The sequence below is a fragment of the Fringilla coelebs genome (genome assembly GCF_963513975.1).
Source record: "Fringilla coelebs genome assembly, chromosome: 6".
Lineage (NCBI taxonomy): Eukaryota > Metazoa > Chordata > Aves > Passeriformes > Fringillidae > Fringilla > Fringilla coelebs.
In genome coordinates this window covers 47,184,404-47,207,467 of record NC_140034.1, presented here as the reverse complement: position 1 = coordinate 47,207,467, position 23,064 = coordinate 47,184,404, and the positions used below count along the sequence as shown (strand labels likewise).

The window sequence follows — 23,064 nt, the reverse complement described above, 5'->3', positions numbered from 1 at the left end:
AAAGAGGAAGAAATGCCTGAAAGATACATAGCTGGGATTCCAGAACCCCTCAGAGGTATTTGGGCTTAGCCAACAGGCTCGGGTTTTTTTTTTTCAAAGCCATTAATTACACAACAGAGACATATCTGCACCACTCCACCTCTCTGCGGCAAGTAAGGGCCCCACATATATTGTCTAAAATGCATCACCCTCCGTGCTCCATGCCACCAGCTCCCTTGGGCACTTGGAAAAATAACCCATTCCACGGTGGGATTTGCAGCTGGCTCTTGTGTCTGATTTTCTGGAGAGTACTGAAAGGGTGCTCAAACCATGCGCCTCTCAAGGGTGCATCTGAGATGTATAAGCTGCATCCACAGGGGCTGAGGGTTGGAAATCCCACCCTGGTCACCTGGGCAGCTTTTCTGAGCTGGTTGCACAACGAGGCCAGGGGGAAGCTCTTCAAGAAGCTGCACCAAGGCAATGCTGGTGCACATAAGGACTGCAATCACCTCTGGCATGGCCCATCACTGGATTGCTACCAGCCACCCAGTGATGGCTGTTCTGCTGGAGAGGATCTCAGAAACAGCTGCTGTCTCTCATTTTTTGGGAAAGACTTTACTAAAAGCTCACTTGTTTTCTCTCATGGATCCAGCAATACGCAGCCAAACTGACCAGTTCATACCAATACTCCTGTGAGCACGATAAAACATTTTTCAGGGTGATCCCTGAGTGCTCCAAGTGCAAACAGAGCAAAGTGTATGAGGGTGCCTTGCTGGAAGATGAGACACAGACACCCTGAGAGGACATGGTGTGTTCCTGCATAGAGGCAGGTGGCATCCCTGCACACCACCTTCTCACTGTTCAGCTCCTCCCTGGGAATCACAAGGATGCCTCTCAGTAGAGCTGCCTTTCCAGAATATTCTCATCGGGCCATCCTTGCAGGGACACAGTGATGGGTCACTGTCTTCACCCCAAAGAACTCCTGGTCCAAAGGGTTTCCTGCTGTCTCCTGTAACATGCTTCACTTGCAGGATGTTTTGACTCTGAGCTTGCTCTGTAGACAGACCCATATTTGTACAACGTTGTAAAGAGCCAGCTTCATCCCCTGGTGCTTGGAAGAACTAATTGTACCTGCTGGAGCTTTTATTGGTCATTAAACAATGTTGGACCACTTCTTCCCCGTGACATTCCAATGGGTATTTTGATGGCAATGCTTAAAAAAAAAAAGGAAAACAGGAAATGGTGATGTGCTCGGCTGTTAATATAGGCACAGACACATCTTACTTCTCTGCTACTCTGTTTGTTGCACATTTTTCACACAAACAATCAGACAAAACTTGGAGCCTTCTGGGTTCCCTCTGCAATGAAAAGAAGCTGGGGTGAGGGCAGGCATTTCTCAAATTCTACCCTTCTTGGAAATTCCTTCTGGGAAGCTGTTATCTGAGCTGGAGTCCTCTTTGGCAACCAAGGATAACCAAGAGATGTTTGCTGTCCCACAGATGATGGGGTGAAGGGAGACACTTTTCTCCCTTTCTGGGATCATCTGACCCTGGCACCCCTTGTCCTCCTCCTTTTGGGTCAGGCTGCAGACAGCATCCCAACAAACAGACCTCCTGAGCTCCACTCTCTGAACATCCTTGGTGCTTTTTCAATTCCTCCCTCACACTCGGCCACAGGGACACCTCTCTGCCCCACATGATCCTTCCCACAGCCTCTTGAGCCATGCGAGGCTGCTCACACTGGAGTTTTTCTCTAGTCACTGGGGACATTGAATTTTAAAAGACATTACAGGAATATCAAGTCTGTCCAGCCCATAAAAAAATGCATAGTTTGTCCTCCATATAAACAGGGGTGAAAACACTACCCTGTTTTCACTGACAGTGCCTTTTACCACTGTCACAAATTCCTCTGGCACGGTGCAATAACTTACGGTGGAATAACTTCATTTTTGCTTTGCTCAGCAACCTCCAGGTCCTCAGGAAGCAAATGCCAACACCTCTCCTGAACACCTTAGTCCAGTAAGTGCTCCAAGGCATCGGTAGATCTGGGCAGGAGTTGATATAAGAGTCCCTCTTTCTCTCTGAGCATGCCAAAAAAGGTGCCCTGCTGATGCCTAAGGGCAACTGGCTTTTTTACTGCCCATAAAACAATCCTGCAGCAGAAACCCTCTGGGCTGGGAGCATGGCCTCAAAATGTTCTTACTGCCCAGGGGTGCCAGGAGTCTTAAAACAGACCTGCCCAACTTCTGCTTTTGTTTGTTCCTTGTTGACCAGAGGCCCCGGGTGAATTACTTCTCTCACTCTTAGTTCTTTGACTTCAATTTTTCGGCAGGGACCTTCCATATATCACATCCCCCTTTGCCAGTGAATCTTTCCCGTTCCAACAGTTTAGTGTGGCCCAGGATCAATATATCTCAGCATGCAAGGACACGGTGTTATTGTCAGGTTCCTGGGTTGTACAAAGCAAAAGGTATCACTTTCTTGAAGCCACTGAAAGATGCCCTGGGCCAAGTACGGCTACTCCTCAGCCATTAAACAGCTGCATGTAGGACTCTGGCTAATCCCCCTCCACTCTCACTACGGATGACTTCTTCTAGTCCTCAGTGACCCACAGCCCACCCTCACCTTCCCTTTGGCTCATCTTGGACATCTCAACCCAGACCTGTGGGGCATGTCAGTAAAGCAGTCTGGTTTCTCCCGGCTGTCCTCGCACTAGACACAGGAGGATTTAGGGGGACATGTGAGAAGACACACAGGGGTACCTCTGTAGTGCTGCAGGCACTGAACAGCACCTGAACCACATCCTGCAAATCCCCGCTCTGCCCACCTGGCCATTTGGGCTGTAATTGTGAAATAAACCAAACGAGCGTCGCAGGGTGTCTTGGTTGGGCTGGGATTAGGTGACCTCTTCTCCCTTTGGATTCTGTGTGGGAGAGGAAGGGAAAAGTCATGTAAACGCTCCCTTCACTGAAGGGTTCTGCTTGGCTCACCTCCCTAGCAGCATCTCTAACATCCATCCTGGCCCTGGACCACTGCATTTCTGCAGTTATTTACATTCCTCTGCCTTTGCTGAAGCACACATCCCTGTCTGCGAGGTCCAGGCTGGCCCAAGCTCTCCGGCTTTTCCCCCTTTCCCTGGAAGCTTTCCGGCCCAACGCCACGTGTTGGTGGCCACCCACGAGACGCTTTGATCAGCTCAGATGGGCAGTGCCGCCAGGAGGCTTTGCCGTCTGCCCCAGAGCTTCCGAGCTGCTGCAGCAGCAGCAGGGCTTTCCCCTCCGACTCCCTCACATCCCCTGGTCATTCCAGGGCACCTTTCAGATATTGCTTTTATTTCAGCTCCGTCTTTGGCTTCACTTAGTTTCAGCTTACTTTGGTTGACTTTGCTATGTGAACACTGTCCTCGCTCCTTGGAAATTTAATGGGAACCTACAACTGTAATTTCTCTCCTGAGCTGTGCCAATGACCACATAGGTCAGACAAATGCAAGAGGCAGTGGTTTGTTTTTACTGTATTTTCAACGTTTTCAGGTGATGCTTTGCTGCAGCCCCATCCACTTTCAAACCAAAATGCTTCCTGGAATTTTGCAAGACCTTTGGTGGTCCGTGCTGTTCTCTAGAGGCCTTCCTATCCCTCTCTTTCTCCCTCCCTGCCTTCAGGTTTGCTGCGTCCTTGGCTTTATTGGTCCTTCTCCTGCTCCCCGTTGCCGGCGCTCCTCGCAGGCAATGCCAAGGGCTGGAGTTTGGGGTGGAGGCAGCTATTGTTCCAGCTATCTGCAGTGTAATGTTCCTTATGACTGTATTAAATGAAGGGCGGAGGTCACACATCCCTAGTTTAAATTAGGTTTCGGCTGACCTTTAACAATATTACACTCGTGGATCCTCTCATAACTCACGGAATAAACTCCCCGAGGGTTTTACCACCTCACTCTTTCCTTCCTACTGTAAGGATGCCCGAGGCTTAATGTGCTTCTCTCCAATTTCGCTTTGATTTCTAATCCTATCCCCTTCCTCCCCCCCAATACAGATATATTCACTCCTTTAAAGGTGGGGGGAAAGAACCTGTTCCTTTTCTCTTCTGGGAGACAGCTCTTTCTTTTGTGTCTCTTTCTTCCCTTCCCCGCCCCCCTCCTCTTTCTTGACACAATGCACTATTTATTTGCACTGAAGGATAACTAAGAAGCAATTAAAAGATCAAAAGGCACAAACACAAGTAGATCCAGTGGCAACTTGTGGGGTTTATTTTGCTGTGGCTGCTGCTGCTGCTGAATCTTCATCAAACTGCTGCCGTGTTTTTCCCCCAGCCAAAGGACACCTCTCTTACTGGGGCGCCTCTTCCTCCAAACCGACTTTTTTATGATCGCTATTTTTCACCCCCATTGTTTGCTATTGCAGTTGTTTACTGGAAAATCACTTGTTTTTCTCAGGGAGATTAACCCTCCAAGCTTTCTTTTGTCTACTCTCAGGAGGTCCTTGTGGTGAGCTGGGGGAAGGGAGCAGGGCTCCTTCAGCTATTAACAGTAGCTTACAGCCCTGCTGACCCCCCTGCCAAGGTTGGGTCCTTTCCTTTGATGGGGTCCTGCTTTTGCAGGAAGGAAAAGGTGGCTTGCTCTTTGTTAAGACCACCTCTGCTGAGCAGTTTGCGAGGACTCACAACTCGGATTTATTAAGTCCTGGGCATCTAGGAGAAACTCCAAAAGCCCAAGGTAAGGAGAAATCCGGAGCCGTGCCACACGCCGGCAGATGCTCAGTCTCGTTGACGGCTAGGTCACTTCTTTACATGTTTAAATATCAGTGTAGGAGCTGAGAATTGATGCCTGTGGTTGAGTCTGATGTGCACGGAACTGCTTCCTCAGCACCTCCCAGATGTGCCGATGTTTCGGTTGCAGCTTAGAGCCCTGACACCGGGACTGCTGGGTGTGATATGCAGCGACACATCCCAGACAACAGCACAGCAAACAGAAGGATGCTAGGGAGGAAAGGAAGGTATGCCCAAAGCCTAGTGAGAAAGGATAATCCTGCCCACGTTTTCTTGGGCAGGTTTGGGGCAATTCCGGCTGCTGAGAGATGAAGCAAACCTCCGATCCTTGGAGGGAAAAATAAAGTACAAACTTGAAAAAAAAAAAAAAGGGTTTTTTTATTGCATGCTGGGGTGAGGACTGCTGCATCCTTGCCCTTTCGCACCACTAGCTATGGCAAGCGCTACCTGAGGTGGGCCAACCTGCCGCTCAGGTCTCAGGTAGCCCTGCTCCTCTCCGCTCCAACGAGGGTGCGCGCCTGTGGCGCAGCCTGATACGCGTGGCCCTGCAGAGGGGCACCCTCCGGGGCAGCGGAGGCTGCCTGGGGGCTGCCTTTGAAAGCCAGCGGGGTTCCTTCCCCTTGGAAGGCAGATCTTCGGGAGCCGAGGCAGCCCGGTGTGCAGCATCGCGGAGCAGCGGGAGCGCGTTCTGCCCGCGCTGCCTCACACGCACGGCAAAGCCTGGGAAAAGTCCCTTTGGCTTAGAGGCAGCGGTGCTTGCCTGCAGCAGCCGGCGGGAAGCAGAGGCGACCCAGCCAGCGGGAACCGCGGCGGGAAGGTGCTCTGCGAGGTGCGAGATCCGGGCGCGGAGGGGCAGCGTCCATGTTGTCCGCACGGACACGCAGGGGTGGCCGCGGGGGCTCGCTGTCGCCCAGGCGGGACTCGCTGCCCGCAGCGGGGCAGACACGGCGACCGGGCGGGAATGCCCGTGCCATTGCCGGGGAGCTCCTCCGAGCCCTTCGGCGGCCGGCGCCGACACCTGTGCCCGTGTGCACCTAGAGGGGCACCCGAGAGAGGACGGACCGGGCGATCTCCCCTCTCCCATCCCGCCGGGACTCGGGGCTCGCCGTCTCGCAGCGAGAGGTGCTCAAGGGGTGCACCCCGGTATTTCGGGCAGGGGCTCGGGGTGCGGCTCCACAGCTCTTCCCCTCACCTGCGGGGCGGCCGCGGATGCGCGAAGCCCCCCTCCCACCCGGGGCCGGCAGAAGGGGCAAAGCTCCCACCCCGGGTAGCAGCACGCAAAGAAACCGTGCGGCAAAAACTTTCTGTCCCCTCTTCCCTCCCGAGCTGGACTCCGGAGGGTTACGAGGGAGAAGGAGGGAAGAAAGGAAGGGAGGGAGGGAAGAGAGGGGGTTAGACCGCTCTGCAACATTATTGGCTGCGTGGCCGGGCTGGTGCTCGCCGGGAGAGCATGCCCATTGGGGGGGGTATAAAAGGTATAAAAGCCGGAGCGCCCTGCTTGTCTCCTCGCTCGTGGGGCAGCAGCCGGTAGCAGCGGGCAGCGAGGCAGCCGGCCCCTTCGCCCCGACGAAAGGGACGCACTCAGTAAACACAAAAGTGAGAGCCACCCAAGGGGCAGCCAAAGCAGAAGAGAAAGAGAAGGGAAGAAAAAAAAAAAAAAGGGCGAAAAACAACCCAGAAAAAAAAAAAGAAACAGGAGAGGAAAAGAAAGCGCTCGCTCGCTCTTTCTCTAGAATAACAGAATACCTGATCGTAACAAAATAACATCCTTCAGCCAAAATCCAGCAGGGACTTGACATACCAAAAAGGCAAAGCGAGGAGAACGTGCCAGGGCGCGGGGAAGGCAAGCCAAAGCCGCGATCGCTGCCAGGGCAGGAGCGCAGCATGTCAAGCGCCGGGGCACACACGGATGAGCGCTGCCGGCAGCCCGCCTTCCTCCCCGGCCCGCCGCCGCCGCAAGAAGTTGAGAGCAGCAGCGGCAGTGCCAAGGTAAGCGCCGCTCCGCGCCGGCCCTCCGCGGACAGAGCGCGGTGGAATTGCCCGCGCCGTGCCGGGCAGAGCCGCGCCGCCCGGGCACCGCTGAGCCATCCCGAGCCGCGCCGGGCAGAGCCGCGCCGGCCCCGCCGTCCCCACGCGTGTCACTAGAGGGACCCCGAGCGCCGGGCCAGCCGCGGCCGGCGGGGCGGCCCCGCTGCGGTGGGGCGCGCGGGGTATCCCGGGGTCCCTCCCGCCGGCCGGGATGCTGCCGGCGGGGCCGCTGCCGGCGCGGTCCCGCGTGGGGAGCGGCGGGGGGCGGCGGCGCGCGTGTGCGGGCGGCCGCGGCCGTGCGGGGGCCGGGCCGGGGCTATGCGAGGTCACGCAGCGCTGCGCGGCCCCCGGCTGCCCGCGGCGCTCCCTCCGCGCCGGGCGGCTGCGGGAGCGGGAGACGCGCGGGGAGGGGACCGGCGGTGCTCCGGCTCCGGAGAGCGGCGAGATTATTAAACTCTCTTCTGCAAAACACTGCGGTGTGTTTGGTCTCGGGAGGGATAAAAATACAGCGAGGAAAAACAAGAAAGCGAAGCCAAAATGGAGCGAGAGTTAATGGTTGGCGTGCAGCCTTCGACTTTCTGTGATTTTTTAAATATTTTTTTTCTTCTTCTTCCTTCCCAGTTGCTTTTCCCTGCAGTAATTGTTTTAAGAGCACAACTTGGAAATGTTTTAGCACTCTGTTGAGCGGTAGGGAATTGGGGCACATGAGGGAACTCGGATTTAGCATAACTGTACCAGCAGATGTGGCTGCCTCCCCTCCAGCCAAGGGTACTTCAGCAGGGTTGCTGATACGCCAGGTCTCGCTAGGGTGGTGTGGAGCAATCAAGTGTAAAAACAAGGTTTGTGTGGGTGGTTTTAAACAGACACCTCGGGAGAGCCTCTGCTTTCAACCCAGGCTTCCTATACAAGATTTGTAGTTTTCTTTCAAATGCTGGGATGTGCCTGGGAGACTGAGGCATGTTTTTCTTTGGGTTTGTTTATTGTCAGATTGTGTGTGTATGTGGGAGGCTTTTTTTTTTTTCTTTCCCTTTTACTTCGCAGGGTTCAATGTGTTGGGATTTTTATTCCTCCTCTTGCCTTGATTTAGAGTGGAGTTGAGGAGCCTGGGTCGTGGGGTTTTGTTAAGGATGACTTTGTGCTAAGGACATCTGGAGGTATAAAACTGACTGACACTTCTGATTTGACTTCCACTGTGCTGTTTTGGACCCAACTTGACAATTTTGGTGGGGGTGAATGGGTCAGAGCTGTAAATCTTGTTCCGTGTTGTTGACACCCACACAAGTTCACTCAGCCTTTCAAAGGGGCTATCCCAGCTCCTGTGAAAATTCATTAAGGGATAAAAGATTTGACACCGCAGGTCCCCTCCCACCGCTGCATGAAATTTGAGAGCCAAAATGTGTCTGCGTGTGTGTCCCAGCGCTCTTTCTGACAGGTGATCTTTTTACAGCCTGGCTGGAGGGCTGCTGCTCGGACCAGTCAACCCAGAGTTGTCAGTGTGTGTCTTCTCCTTGATTCCTATAGGCTTCAGCACGAGCCCAGCTTGTCTCACGGAGCACCAGAGAAAAGCATTTCTGTACTTTTCTTTTTTTAAATAAAGCAAACACAGCAGGTGAGGTCTTATTTTTAGAGGGACCGAGGAGTTGGTGTGTTTCCAGCAGTGCATACGAGCACTGTAAGTGGCCCACCCTCTCCCAGCTCGTGTCCTGGGGCTGACCTCTCCGATCCTTCTTTGGATTGTCTTTGCTTTTAAAAGCTGATGAGTGTCTTAGCCGGGAAAGCGATATCGGCCTCCCTCGGCATGCTTGTGTGAGGGGTCAGGAGAGGTGGGGGGCACCAGGGGAGGAAGTCTGCCCTGGCGTTACAGCCCGGCTCTGAAGGGGTTAAAGTTGCTCTGCCAAGACATAAAGCAAGTTCAACGTGTTGTGGGAATATCATTTGCCAGTAGACTCCAGTCACCACAGTTCCTGATTTAACAGCTTAACTTGCTGTTAACTTTCCCTGATATACTCCAGGTTTTGGAAGGGAATGCAGAAAGGAGAGAGGAACAATAAAGAAAGGAGTTAAGTGAGGCTACTAAAACAGACTTAAATCCCTTCACTGGGTCCTGCCAGCTGTCTTTAGAAGAGTTAAGCAAGATTGCATTTCCTTTTATTTTTTTTTTTAATACAATAAATCAAATATTTCTGGGCTGCATACCAAAATTTATGCAATACACTCTTTCTCCCCAGTGGGGTGAGTAAATGGTACTGAATACCCCATTCACCTTTTTCAGCTTGATTTTTCCACAGGCACAGTAGTTCTCCTGCAGCACATATAGGCATGGGGTGCAGGCAGCACTTCCCTGCCTGCCCCGGCCCCTGTCGCACAGGCAGAGGAGGCAGGTGCCTCTCCGGGCTCACGGGATGGAAGACAGAAAGGTGATCCCCCTCCTCCAGTGTGGGGTGGAGTGGGCTGCTGATGGGGACAAGCAGTGAAGACAAAAAAATGAGGGCTAAAAACAGCAGCAGTATTGCCAGCCTCAGCCATATGAATGTCATGCAAGCCAGGTGCCAAGAATCAGAAAGTATTTTATTTTTTTCAAGCCTGAGCTAAACAGCAAAACCCCTGCTCCTCCTGAGTTGTTTTTACTCGCCTGACAACTCAGTGGCCAAAAGTTTTGTGTTTTGAAGCTTGCTTCTTCCAAGCTGTGGGTGGTTGGAAATCTCCTTTCTATTTCAGATGAAGGGAGGCTCTTCTGTGGCACAGCAGGAGGTGATTCCTCTGCCTTCAGGTATTGCTGGGCGCCTCATCCCTGTGCCTCTGCCCAAGATGCGGCTCCTGGGTGGTTTCCAGCTGCCAAGGCACCTGCCTCTCACCCTGGCTTCCATTATGCCTTTGCTCCTTGGCACCTCGGGGCATCATGGCCCAGCGCCCTGTGCAAGGTTGGGTTGCCCCGTGGGCAGGGGCAGCATTCTCCTGGCCTTTGAGAGGTTGGCACATGCCCACATCCTGCTCCTTTGGGATTGCCACGCTCAGAACCGGGTCAGCTCCCCACTCTGCTGGGGCTGGCCACGGAGAGGAATAATGCAGAGAGGCAGATGTTCAGCATCTCTCACAGGCAATCATCAGAGTAGCAAAACATCAGTCTGCCCTTTTTTTTTTTCTTTTTTTTTTTTTTTTCTTGAGGGGGTGGAGTGTGATGGATGCTGGGATGTGTAAACTGGGGTTTTCCCCTCCGACATGCACCACTGGGTTTGGGCTGACGACTTTTCTTTTGCTATGCTCCCTTTTAAATGCTGCACTGCTCCACAAAGAAGCAAGATTTTTTGTTTTTTCTTTTTGCTGTCCAAATCCAAATTTTACAGACTGGGCCATCTGTCAATTCCCTCCTACGTTGTTCTGTTCATATTAAATTGCAATGAAGGCCAGACTGAAGAAGGAATTAGGTCAGACAGGAGGTTTTGTCTCTGTTTTTGGGGAGATATTTGTTGCCCAAGAGGCATCATGGTTTGGTTTGCTCAGCACAAGCCTGGATGCAAGGGATGCCTGAGCTGTACTCTGAGACTTGGCAACTGGGCCTTTTAGCACATTGTGGCCTCTTGGCCCCCAACTCCCCAGCAGCTGGACAGAAACTGTCGATCCAGCTGATTCAGCAGCAGATCCTGACAAAATCCTTTAACAGTCTTGGGTGGGAGGGTGACTCCACTGCAGACCTGCCCTTGGGCTCACTCCCAGCACATCACAGCCACTCAGAGAGAACCCTCTCTGCTGGCTGGGGGCTGCCAAGAGGTGTTTGGGGGTCCCTGGCTCTGGGTGCAGTGCCACAAGGCAGGAATACACAGGAGTTCTAAGGCAGGAACATCCTGCGCATGGCAGGCTGCAGCTGAACTGGTTCCAGTGGCAAACTGGCTTTGTGTGCAGTCCTGGGGATGCTGGGAAAGGCTTGAGAGGGGCATGAAGGATGGAGAGCAAAGCAGACCCTCTCCAGGGAGGGAGAGGCCAGCAGTGTGTGCTGGTACCTTGTCTGAGCCTGCTCTGCACTGATCATGCTGCTTCAGATGTGAGTTACTCAGAGGCACTTCAGGTGTGATTCCCAGGATGGTACAGGTCACCTGTGCAACCAAGAGATTCCTCTTGCATCCCCCTCTTGCGCTCTGTGGGGTCCAAGCCCTCCTCAGGAGGAATTTGGTGCTCAGGTTGTTGGGCATCTGGCACATCTCATACTGCCATCCCACTTCATCCTAAAGCCTTTGAGCTCTACCTGGGCACACAAGGAGCAATTGCAGTCAGCGTGGCTGGCTGGACCTGCTTTGGCAAGGATGGGACAGTGGTAGCTGTAGCCTCTCTTCTAGCAGAGACAGGACCTTGTCCTTTAGGGAAGTGGCCTACTTCCCTTCTGCTGCCTTATTCCTCTTCCATTTCATCTAAGAGAGGCTTTATAATAAAATATGAAGGGTCTTCCAACTGTTGGTGTGAATTTGCTCCTGTTCAACAGCTGAGGAGACCATGCCTGTCCTAATGCTTAGGACTAGAAACAAAAGCTGTGCTGCCTCATGTTTCCAGTGGAGAATGAAGTCTTGGAGGTATTCACAGGGCTAAGACTCATCATGCTGAGCAGTCATTCAGTGCCTGCCAGTGGTGCTGCTGGCATGGTGCTTGCATGGGCTGCAGGTACCCAGCTGTGCCATGACACCCAAGTTTGGGGTGAGCAGCACCTGCTCTGGCAGCCATGGCGAGGCAAGTGCAAGCTTTCCTTCATGGGTCTGCTCATCCCTGCTTGTGAGAGAGGGAAGGATCAGTTGAAAGGTTATTGGGACATGTTGAGCCAGTGATGGCACCCTGGGAGCCTCTGTAGCCTTTGTGTGAAGTCTGGGGGCTTTTTATTTGCAGAGTCAGTAGGGCCAAAGGGAGAGGGAATGGTTTGCGGGGTTGAGTTGGGTTGCAGCTCCATCAAGGTGGAGGGAAACTGCAGCACTGGGTAGTAAATAAAGATGCTTTTTGCTTTGCTGCCTGGTTTCTCATTACACAGCTACTGGAAGGAGCAGGGAGACGCCAAGGTGACAGCAGAGGGAAGGGCTGGTGGCGGGTGCCTGGGCAAAGGTGGACTTAGTTGCATTTCCCATCTCCACCGTGGTGAGCCGTGCTCTGGATGACCACACTGGGGCTCTCCCTGTTTCTGCTGCTTCAGGGGCATTTCCTGGCTGGAGTTATGGGGTGTGTGGGCACCTGGAAGGAGCTTGCAGTGGAGGCAGGGAAGGCTGCCAGGGGCTTGCAGCGCAGCTTGTGCAGGAGCGGGTATTTTCTGAGGAGCACAAGTGTTTTTCCACAGAAGGTATCCGGTCTCCCCAGCATCAAATATCACCTGCTGACAAAATCTCTCTCTCCCCTTGCTTCAGAGCATCTCACCCTTTTCTTTAGACTGAATGTGGAGGAAAAATGGTGTTTGTCACCTGTGCCACCAATCAACCCCTTCATATTGGGTCTGGCTCTGGCTTGAGGAGGCCAGCATGCAGCTTGCTCATTAGCCACAGTGCCCACAGCCAATGTGAGCCCAACTGGGACATGGGATCCTGTGGGTGTCCTGAAGTCCCATATGAGTGCCTTTGACAGCAACACTGGCTGTTGGCAAATACATCATCCCTGCAATGAGTGCTGGCACTGCCTGAGACCTGGGGACACCAGCAATTGGGATCTGCATGTAAAAAAAGGGCTGAAAAAGGGACAGGAGCAGGGTGGTTGATTTGTTGTCAGCTGGAGACCCTGATGCTCTAGTACCAGGGGCATGACTCCAGCAGTGAAAGTGATGCTGTGTTCATGTTGGAGAGGCCCAAAAAACAACTGTGGGCCACTTGATTAAAAAAAAAAAAGAGATGAAAAGGTGCTGGTGGTAAAATGGTAAAACACTACAGCTTGGCAGCATGGTGTCAGAGCCTGGCACCATCCCTCTGCTCCTACTGTAATACAGAACAAAGTCCCTCCAGTGTGCTGAAGGGACCATTGCTACTGGAAAACTGGTCCTGGTCTCATCGTTTGCTGATTTGAGACCAGTTTGTTCCCAGGGCTGCTGCCTCTCTTGTCCAGAGCTTTGGAGGGCTTCTGCCAGTCTGGCTGATCTCGGCCAGCACAGGCTGAGCAATACTATGGCCACCAAAACTCAAGCAGGAGGAATGTCTCCTACAGCCCACCGAGACCTTGAAACCTCTGTTTTGTCTTTTCCTGCTGCTGATCCCTGTTCTCCCACTGCTCGTAGAGCTCATGACTTGTAAGCATGATGCAGTTCTAGCAGCGACAATTTGAGCTACGTGCTACTAAAAATTCGGGAGCAAGGGTGTCTTTATTGCTGGCAGGACCGTAGTGGGGCCTCGGGGGACCTGGGCTAATTTCCTGGCTGCGCTGCAGACTTCCCCTGTGACCTTGGGCGAGTCATTTAATCTATCCTGGGCTTCGGCTCCATCTCCGAGCATCCCGGGGGGGTGAGGTAATATTCATTAACTGATATTATTCTCGAGCTGCTCAGATGCTATGGTGATGAAAGCTGGATGTGAGGCCTAGTGTCTTGGTTGAATATTAGCGAGGAGAGAGGATGCTCTGCTTGAGATTAGGGTTGCCACCCACCGTCTGCTATTTTGACATGCATCTCTTCATTTTGAGCTTACCTGTCTGGTCAAAACCCATCGTTATTTGGCTGTATGTGTACTGTGAGGCTCATCACTGAGGGACTATAATGCCTTGAGCCATTCATGGGTTTTGCCCCATCCAGTGGGACGATAGCACCCTTGCTTTACACCTGCAGAGGCTGACACAGGGGTAAAGCTGTTTGCTGGAGCCGAGTCTTTGGGCTAGTTAGCAAATATCCAGGGAGCTTCTTTTTTAGTGCTCTGCACTGTCTGACACTGCCTTTACCCTCCCTAGTGATGCCTCAGGTGTGTTTCCCATGCGACCACACTATTCCTGAGGGATGTCTTCTCAGTCCCAGCTATTGTCAGCAAACACAGCTTGTGCAATCAGCCTCTTGATTGCTTGAGCCTCATCTCTCTCACATGCCCGGGAGAAAAGCTCTTCTTCCCAGCTTTCCTCAAAAGCAGCTCTGGGACAGGTTGAAGCTTCACTTGATTTCGCTTTGCATGGACACGTTTTCAGACAGGGCACGAAAACCTGTCATCAGAAGAGAAAAAAAACAACACCTATAATAATAATTTGAATAAATTCCCTTTTAAAGGGGGGGGAAATTTTAAAAAAATCACTGTTGAAAGAGCAGGGGAAATAAAAGCCTTTTAGAAGTAGGCTGAAGTGGGATTTTCCAATGGAAAACCTGCCTCAATGCAAACCTTGTCTGCCCGGCGGGCCGAGCGCAGGGAGCTGGCCTCACCCCAGCGGCTGTCGCGGCGCTGCCGCTCCTTCCCTGCAGCGGCTGCAGCAGCAGCAGCATCCCGACATGGCTGGGCATCCCCTCGGTGTGCTGCAGGCGGGGCACGGGCCGGGCGGGCGGCAGAGGGGGGTCTGTCCCGCGGTGCTAACGCTGTGCCTCTGTCCCCAGGTGCCGAGGATGTGCGCGGCGAGACGGATGCTGCTGCTGCTCCTGGCGTTCCTGGCCTACGCGCTGGACTCGGCCGCCGCCTACGGCACGGCGGAGACCCTGTGCGGCGGGGAGCTGGTGGACACGCTGCAGTTCGTCTGCGGGGACAGGGGCTTCTACTTCAGTAAGTGCTGGGCAGCTGCCAGCAGCGGGCAGGAGGCTGTCCCCGGCCCACACCTTGCCTCAGCAGAGCCGGGAGGGAGGGAAAGGAGGGGTTTCCCAGCCTGATGCTTTTCGTGATTTCCTTGAATATGGCAGCAGGCCAGGAGAGGAGCAAGAAAATGGACACGCTCAGGGTGACAGGCATCCGCTTGGCACTGGTTTTGGGGACTGCGTGGTACCATGGGGAAGCTGGGTCCCACATACGATGCTCGGGATAGTCAAATGCCTCTGGGGAACCATATGTGGCTGGTTCACCGGTGGTAAGGGAAAATCATTACAATAACAAGGATGTCTGCAGCCAGTGCTCTGCTGAGCTTGGGTCCTGGTTTATTTTGAAACTTTGCTGCCTAAGCATTGCATCCTGACAGTAGGCAGGAAGCTGAGCACTCTCCCCTCCCGGGTAGGCTTTGCTTGGGTGTAGCAGCACCTTCTTGGCTGGTCCCAAAACTTTGTGACAAGGTTTTGTGACCTCCCAGCTACCACTGGTGAAGTTGTTGCTGAAGAGTGATGTCTTACCCCTTTACAGGGCAGCTAATACACAAAAATGCAGCACTGCTGTTGTGTGCAGCGTGCAGATGGCTTCAGACCAGCTGACTGCAGTGGGCTTTCCACCAGGAGGCTTTGGGTCTTTGGACCATTGGAAGTACAATGGATTAGCTGGTGAACAGGGAGGATGAGGAGTAAACCAGTGACAATGGTTGCTCAGTAATCTATGGGCAAAGGTGCCTTGAGTGTAATAACCTTGTTTTGGTGTTTCTGTGCCCTGCTCTGCTTGGGAATGGGAAGACACTGTCTTGCTCCCCACTGAGGACTGAGCCACAGGGTGACTGACAGGAAAGATGCAAAGCCAAATGGAGGGGAAGAGGATGGAGATACCAGCTGCACATGGTGCTTTTGGCAGTCTTGTCTCTGCCTTGGGAAAAGGAATTAAAAAGTCACTTTCAAGTAAACAGAGTGTTTTTTTGGAGTAGACTTGAGCGCCAGCCTCCCAGTCTGATTGTGCAGGAAACAATGGGGTGCTGCAAAGTTAGGGAACAACTTTGGATGTCCTTTTCCAATCTGGATGTCCCTTCCCAACTTGGATGCTTTACTAGACTTGTCACCTGCTGCCTGCTGATGTTGGGTAGAGAGAGGTGCAGGGATCCCACACCCAGCTACAGCAGCGTTCAGGTTGGGAAGGGCTTCAGCTTCAGTTTTGGGTGGGTGGTCGGGCTGCAGGTAGCTTTGCAGCTCTCTGGGGACAATCCCCCTGCCCCATCCCAGCTGAGCAGTGGGATCTTTCATGGCTCCCTGGGTGCTGTAGGCAGGTGGTGCTTTTGGGGTGCTCTGGGTGCACTTCCTCTCTCTGATGGAGCCAAGCAGTGAGGGTTTGCATGGCAGCTGCCCTTCCTTTTTTCATCTCCCCTTCCCTTACTGGCATGGCAAGGAGGCAAGTGCCTGTCCTGCTCTCACAGCTCTTCCTCTCCCTCTATATGTAGAGGAGCATCTGTCTCCCTCCCTGCTTTCTCTTCCCTCCTCCCTCTCTCTGGGTATGAAAGGGAATGGGGCTTTTGTTTTAAGGTCAAACTGACCTCCTTTCACCTCAAATAACCCAGCTGCCCAGGCCAAAATAAAAACACTTTTGAAGGCAGGCAAGTCTCTTGGTGCCAAGTGGCCAGTCGGGTGCTTGCAAGGGGGTTCTTATTTTGTTTCTTTTTGTCCTCTCCCGTCTCTACCTTTTTGAATATTTCTGGTGAGCCCAGGTACTGGGGGTGAAACATAGTCCAATATATTAACCCTTTCATGATCTGACCAGCCTGTGCCACGCAAGGCTGAAGACATTTGGGCAAAGCCTCTACTTGGTGAAGGTTTTGGACATCCCCATTTCACTTAATTTTTCCCTCTCCAAGTGATTATTTCTGACCATATTCAGCTTGACTCCTAAGCCCACATGGCTACACTGTTGTCACCATATAGATGCAATAGGGCACAGTTGTGTTGCACCATCATGGGTTGCATCTTAAAACTGGGACCTGGGTTTGCATTGAGCACCTCACAGCTTGGGATGTGTGAGCTGATGAGCAGCCTGTGCTAAAGCAGCTGTTCACACAGGAAATAAATGACTTGGGGAGCCTCGTCCTGTGCGTACCCGAGGGCCCTCTTGCTGGACAGGCTGGTAGTATTGAAAAAAACCCAAAATGGTATGAAAATCCATTATTGCTTTTTTTGCTGAAGCAATTATTTAGGAACTTGTGATGCTCTGCATTCTTGCAAGAGAGCACTTTGCTAGCGAAGCTGGCTGTGAAATACAGTGATCTTTGCATCAGTGCAAGGGGGATGCATGCATGGATGGTGTCCTGGGAGGCAACACTGCTGGCAGGTGCTTGGGGCTGAGAATGTTGAAGCTGCCTTCAAGAGCTGGGGCTGCAGAAGAGCTGCACTGACAGGGGCAGGGCCGGCAGCACTGAGGTTACCTAGCCTGGGCAAGCTAGAGCTGAATCTGGGCACGCTTTGCTCTGCACTGGTGATGCTTCCTCTCTGTGACTTTTAAGTCTTTTGGCTTGGCCACAGCTGCTGTGTAGGTGGTGGCTTCCTGCCATGGCACTGTGGCAGGGTGGGTACCCCTGCTCCCCAGCAGCCATCCAGGGACAGTGGCACAGCCCACGGAGGGATGCTGAGTCCAGCCTGGAGTGAAAAGCAGGGCTGGTCAAGAGGAAGCCTCAGCCCTGAAGTTGCTGTCATGCAGCTCTGGCAGGGAGGGAGAAGGGGCTGCTGGGGGAGAGGCGGCCGACTTCTCTGTAAACAACAGCTCCTGTTTCCTCCTTTCCAACAGCTGATAAGAATTTAGCTCTTTGCAGCCGCTTGTGCTGACGGGGCACATTCTTGCGCACCCGCCGCTCCTCCGAATAATACTAGGAAAAAGCAGGGGGGAAAGTGCGGTGCCGGGGTGGGGGAGGGCCAGGCCGGGGGCACTGGGACGGGGCCTAGTGCTGCACAAAGGCCCCCTTGTTGCTCCCAACATTCCTGCGACAGGGGCACGGGGACTGTTTACACCCAAAGTCCCCTTCCACTCGGCTGACCGCCTGATTGACCGGAGGAGAGGGGACCCAGCCAGGGTGGCACCAGCACCGTGCACCTCTCCCCGCAGCATCTGTTCACCCCAGTGAGGGTGGGGAGCCAGGAGCAGGGGGGTGCTCATGCTAGGGAAGGGACCCTCCTGTTCCCCATGGCAGTGGGCACTGTGCCTCCTCTGGCGCAGTGGCATAGCTGGGCTGCAGGTACGTGGCCTCTGGGTTTTCCCAGGAACGGGTTTGGCTTTGTGCCATTTCTGGGATGCCCTGTCAGGAGAGCCTGTACCAAGGCAGCGATAACCCCAGGCAGCTGGAGAGCTTCGCACTGCTGGCCTTTGCATCACGGGACTTAGCATCTCAGGGCTTGTCCCCTCAGCAGGGCTGTAGAGGGTTTCGGTGAAGCACAGTTTGGGGAAAAAGGGAGCCTAGCCATTCATTGAAGGCCGAGAGGAAGTGCGTTTCCTCAGGAGGAGGAGGTCATTGCTGTGATGGGAAGTGGCTCGCGTGCCCCGGCGATGCTGCAGCCCGCTGCCCACGCAGTTCTCCCCTGCGGGCAAGGGACAGAGTGGCAAAACCCTCCCTGGGTTTGGCAGTGGTGGTACAGAGAGATGCCACCCGTGGGCAAAAGCCAGGAAATTCAATCTTTAGTCCCTGTGTAAATTGTGTTACAGAACCAACACTCTTTCCAATCCAGGTCAGCAGCAATATTGCTGTTAGCCAGCAATGTCCTGTTGTCTCCAGGTACTTTCTGAGACTAAATTCCTGTTTGTTATGTTTGCTTATTTTTTTTCCTAAAGTAACTCTCCCCTGGAGGATTGTAGTGGCATTTGGCAAGGTCCGTACGGACAATTATGTAATGGAAACGTGCCCCATCGGAGAGTCATGGTGGAGCTGGCAGTGGTGCCGGCAAGGGGAACGGCTTGCAGCAGCTTTGTGCAGGAGAGAAAGGGCAGCACATCGGGGCTGGGGTGTACCTGGGGTGTACACGTGTACCTGACGGCCAGGCAGGGGCAGCAATCAGGGAGGAAGAAGCTGTGTCAGTGTGGTGGTCTCTGCTGGGAGCTCACCCTGGTGGTGTCACACTTGGGCATTTGCAAACACACGCTGACGTGATCTTCCCGTGCATACCGAGGCCAGAAATCGCCCTTGAAGGCACAGTGGTGAATGTAGTCCCGCTTTCCTCATTGTTTTTCTCCTCCCCTCTTCTTTCCAAACAAACACATTACCGCAAGTGGGAAACTTCTGTTTTTGAGAGGAGATATGTAACCTTTGAAAACCTCAACTTCTCCTCAAACCATGTGTGTCATCACTTGTGCAGCCTTCTGTTCAGCGGGAGTGTGAATGTAGCCCTTAGGGAATGTGCTAGCAAGAGGGGGTGACTTTAATTTTTTCTCTTTCCCTTCTGAACTCTCCTTCTGCCCATATCAGGATGCCTTTGTGGAGCAGCTTAATGCTTCAGCAGCCTGCCATGGTTTGAGTTGGGCACTGGAATTGATAGGACCTAAGCAGGGGCCGTGTGTGGTGTGGGATGTTCCTGGAGTGCACCTCTCCCACGGATCTCACTGGGCATTGCATGCACAGAGAAGAATACATGCAGCTGGCCCTGAGCTGGCTCCTGTCCCTGTCTCCTTTGGCCATCACCACCCAGGCTGCCTGCTCTGGCATCACTTGAGCTGTGGGCACCCAACACAGCCCAAGTGACTGGGCCCTCTACCTTTCAGCAGAGGGCCCGATCCAGTGTTTATTGACCACAAGAGAGAAAATTAAACTCCTAAAAGTGATCCCTTCAATGAACCTTTGCCAAGGGGGAACCAGCTTTCTCATCTCCCTGTGGGGCTGGTTAAAGGTCGTGCCTGAAGTTCTTCTAGAGTAAAAGAAAAGGAAGGTAGTGGCACAAGGGGAACGAATGTGGACAGCAAAGCATTTGAAGTGACTCCCAGAGGCAGGTCTCATGGTATGGGTCAGCTGCCCCAGCAACCAGCACACTAATGCTGTGTTTGTTTGTGCGGCCTCTGAGCATGGTGGAAATGCCCCAGCATGGACCAGAGGGCTCCTGGCCTATGAGAACACAACTGACTTTAACAGAGAGCAGGTGCCCTGCTGCCAGGCCATTACAGGGGCAGCAGCGAGGCATTTTCGTGGTGTTTTGCATGCCAGCATTGTGCACAGGGGGCTCCGTTGTGCATGGAGAACTGTGTTGAATATGCGTGTTTGCGCTGCACATGTGGGGCTGCATTGAATGCACAGAACTGCATCCCACATGCACATCTGTATTGCACATCTGGGGCTGCTTCTCACTTGTGGGGCCGCACTGTATGCATAGAGAACTGTGCTTTACAGCCTTTGTCCCGAGGCACTTTGGGTGGGCATCCAGGGTGGGATATCCTTCAGGGAAAGCGGTCAGCTCCATGTAAGCTAGGCTTAGGTCTTCACAAAGGCCTAAGACTTGAGTGCCTGCTTCAAGTCAAGAGTGCAGGGGTGTGGGTCATGGGTCATGCACAGGGCCGGTGCGGGCAGTGGTGTGTGCTCCTGCAGGCCAGCTGGGAGGTGAGGGCTCAGCATGCCATAGTGAGCAATGCTAGGCATTGCACTATACACCAGTCGCTCTCAGTTTTCCCTGTGCCAGAAATCTCCTGGCTGGGATGTGGTACCAGGTTCTGTTTGCAAGCCCCACTGTTGCTGGCCTCTGTTTCCCTCTCTCGGAGCTCCTTGCCCTGGGAGGAGGTGCTCGTGGCAGTGTGCAGAAGCCTGGCTGCAAACCCCACAACAGCACAAGAGCATAACATGCTACGTGCAAAAGCGTGGAGAAAATCCTTTTGTTTTGGGCCGGCTTACATTCTGGAAGGCACAATTCCCAAGCAAATTTGCTTTGCATCAGAAATTCAACTTTACCCATCTCTCTTATTTTGAGAGGGGAAGAAAACATGGTAAAACTGATGTAAGCTTTTCCTCTGGAGCAATTTGGCCATCATTAAGCAGTGATATGAAATGCACTTGGTCATTGCTGCACCAGACTTGGGCTTTTGCATCCTTCTGCAGGCAGAAATGAGAGAGGAACCCTTATTAAAAGATTAAGTTTAATAGCTATTCTTGGCGGGTGTGGGAGCCTGTATTCTTTCTGTAGCTGTCTCAGAGCTGTCCCATCTGGTAAAATTTAGCCGCCTTGGTTCGCTTCACCTGCCTGAGTGTTGATCCGGCGGAGGGAGGTTGGCAGCCACAACGCTGTGCTGCTTCTTTCTAATAAAACTCGCTTGCCAGGATCAACATCGGAGACGGTCGCAGTAATCGGCACAGCGCTGGCGGTCAGGCTGGGCTTGAGCTTCCTCCCCTCAGCTGGGCCTGAGAAGGCCACCCGTGCCAGAGATAGAGGAGGGAGATAAACCCCCATCATTTAAAGTGCCTTTAAACTGCTGTTGGAGGCACGTGTTGGCATCAGTAGCATTTGTCTGGGAAATCTTACCGTGAGATTTGGCTGGTTTGCGGGCCCGTGTCAGCTGGTCTGGGAGAAGCGCTGCTGTGTCTGGAGGATGTGGAGCCCGCCAGTCTCTGGTGGCTGGTGGTGGAGGGATGCCCACAAGGAACTGGGGAGGGGGTCCAGCCCAGGCTGGTGGCTAATGCCAGAGTATCTGCTGTTGCAGGTAGGCCAGTGGGACGAAATAACCGGCGGATCAACCGGGGCATCGTGGAGGAGTGCTGCTTTCGGAGCTGCGACCTGGCTCTGCTGGAAACGTACTGCGCCAAATCCGTCAAGTCAGAGCGTGACCTCTCTGCCACCTCCCTGGCGGGCCTGCCGGCACTCAGCAAGGTGAGGAGGCTGCGCAGGGATGGTGGCCCTCCTCTGAAATAAACAGAGAGAGAAAAGACGGAAAGGCCATGGGTGGAGAGAACAAACCCCAGCTGCAAGGTCTTGTGTTTCTGCAGAGCTTTTGAGAGACAGCCACCATTGGCAAGTCGTGCCAAATAGCCTGCCAAAAGTCAGCTCTTAGTAAGGTGGGGAACCAGAGGTGGGCTGGGTCACAGAGTCATAGCACGGTTTGGATTGGAAGTGACCTTTAAAGGTCATCTAGTGCAACCGCCCTGCAATAAGCATCTACTGGATCAGGTTGCTCAGAGCCTTGTCCAACCTTTCTGTGACGGTTTCCAGGGATGAGGCAATATTTCCATGGGAGGGATGGAGGTCCAAGGAGGGAATCCCCATCTGGAGAGCGGGCAGGCTTGAGTGGAGGCTAATATTGCTGTCCCTCTCCTTGCAGGAGAGCTTCCAGAAGCCCTCGCACGGCAAGTACTCCAAGTACGACGTGTGGCAGAAGAAGAGCTCCCAGCGGCGGCAGCGGGACGCGCCCAACATCCTGCGGGCTCGCCGGTACCGGTGGCAGGCGGAGGGGCTGCAAGCGGCTGAGGAAGCCAAGGCGCTGCATCGTCCCCTCATCTCCCTGCCCAGCCAGAGGCCCCCAGCGGCGCGAGCCTCCCCGGAAACGGCTGGCCCCCAGAAATGAACCCTGACCAGCTGTCTCGATTTTTGATCTCCTGGGGGAGGGCGGGAGGACTGGCGATTCCCGACCCCCAAGCCCCTCCGTCCCCAGGGCCGCTGAGCCGAGGAGCGGGGCGGCGGGGCACCCTCACGCCGCTCCGGCCCCAACCAAACAACTGACACAGCAAGGAGGGGATGGCGGCAGCGGTGGCGAGCAGCACCGCTCCCACGGCATCTTCCTTTTGGGGTGGGGGGGAGGGTTGTTTCGTTTCCCACACCTGTTTCGTTTCCCCGCACCCCCGGTATTTCCAAACCTGTACTTGCGAAGGGACAGTTTGGCACTTGAACTTTTTGCTGCTGGGTGCTGCGTGACATCCCCGGTGCCAACGCCAGAAGACAAAAGAAAGAGCAAGAGGAAAAAAGGATGTGAAGTTAAATCCTTTTTTTTAATCTTTTTTTTCTCGAGAAGCGTCCATTCCGTGTCTTTCTTGACAATAAAGTGAAAAAAAAACAATAGAACGGGGAGAAACATTGAGGGATAACAATTTTTTGCCTCATTCCCACCCCACTTTTTTTCTTCTTTTTTTTTTTTGTTTTTTTTTCTTTTGTTTTTTCTTATTTTTATAACTTTCTTTTGCACCTTTAAAAGAAAAACGTACCTGAGAAGAAGTTCTGAGGAGCCCCCATCTGCGTTTTTGTGTGTGTGCTTCATTACAAGATTCCAAATCGACTTGCACCTTTTTTGAAATCACCGATGACGGGAGAAAGAGAGGAAGAGGAGAGAGAAAGCAAGAAAGAGAGAAGGAAAAGGAAAGGGGAAAGAAGAAAAAAAGAAAAAAAGTGAGCTGATGCTCACTTTAAATGGAGGAGGCGTCTGCATTGCACATTTGCCACGGATTTAGTTGATTTATATATATAATATATTATATAACTTTTTTGGCAAAAAAGCACTATTTTTATGGGACATTTTGTGTAGTATCTGAAGAGGGATTGTAATGTTTAAAATGTGTTATGGTGCTAAAGTAAGTTGGAAGGGAAAAAACCCAGAAATAGCAAGGGAGG

At 53.1% G+C, this 23,064-nt stretch overlaps 1 protein-coding gene across 2 annotated transcripts; it reads left to right on the top strand.

Annotated features, from left to right (window-relative positions):
- The first annotated feature begins 6,130 nt into the window (after window positions 1-6,130).
- IGF2 (insulin like growth factor 2) lies at window positions 6,131-23,043 on the top strand. 2 transcript variants are annotated; one of them, XM_084207876.1, is made up of 4 exons: window positions 6,131-6,725; window positions 14,281-14,443; window positions 21,170-21,336; window positions 21,797-23,043. In XM_084207876.1, the coding sequence occupies exons 1-4, from the start codon at window positions 6,621-6,623 to the stop codon at window positions 22,025-22,027; spliced, it is 666 nt and encodes a 221-aa protein (XP_084064002.1). In that variant the 5' UTR covers window positions 6,131-6,620; the 3' UTR covers window positions 22,028-23,043. The 2 variants fall into 2 exon arrangements, with proteins under 2 accessions (XP_084064002.1, XP_084064001.1); XM_084207875.1 differs by having other exon boundaries at window positions 21,785-23,043.
- The last annotated feature ends 21 nt before the right edge of the window (window positions 23,044-23,064 follow it).

Coding starts and splice junctions, on each gene's coding strand:
- IGF2 (XM_084207875.1), top strand. CDS start 6,621: ATGTCAAGCGCCGGGGCACACACGGATGAGCGCTGCCGGCAGCCCGCC. Junction 14,444..21,169: donor GGACAGGGGCTTCTACTTCA/GTAAGTGCTGGG, acceptor CTGCTGTTGCAG/GTAGGCCAGTGGGACGAAAT. Junction 21,337..21,784: donor GCCTGCCGGCACTCAGCAAG/GTGAGGAGGCTG, acceptor CTCTCCTTGCAG/GAGAGCTTCCAGAAGCCCTC.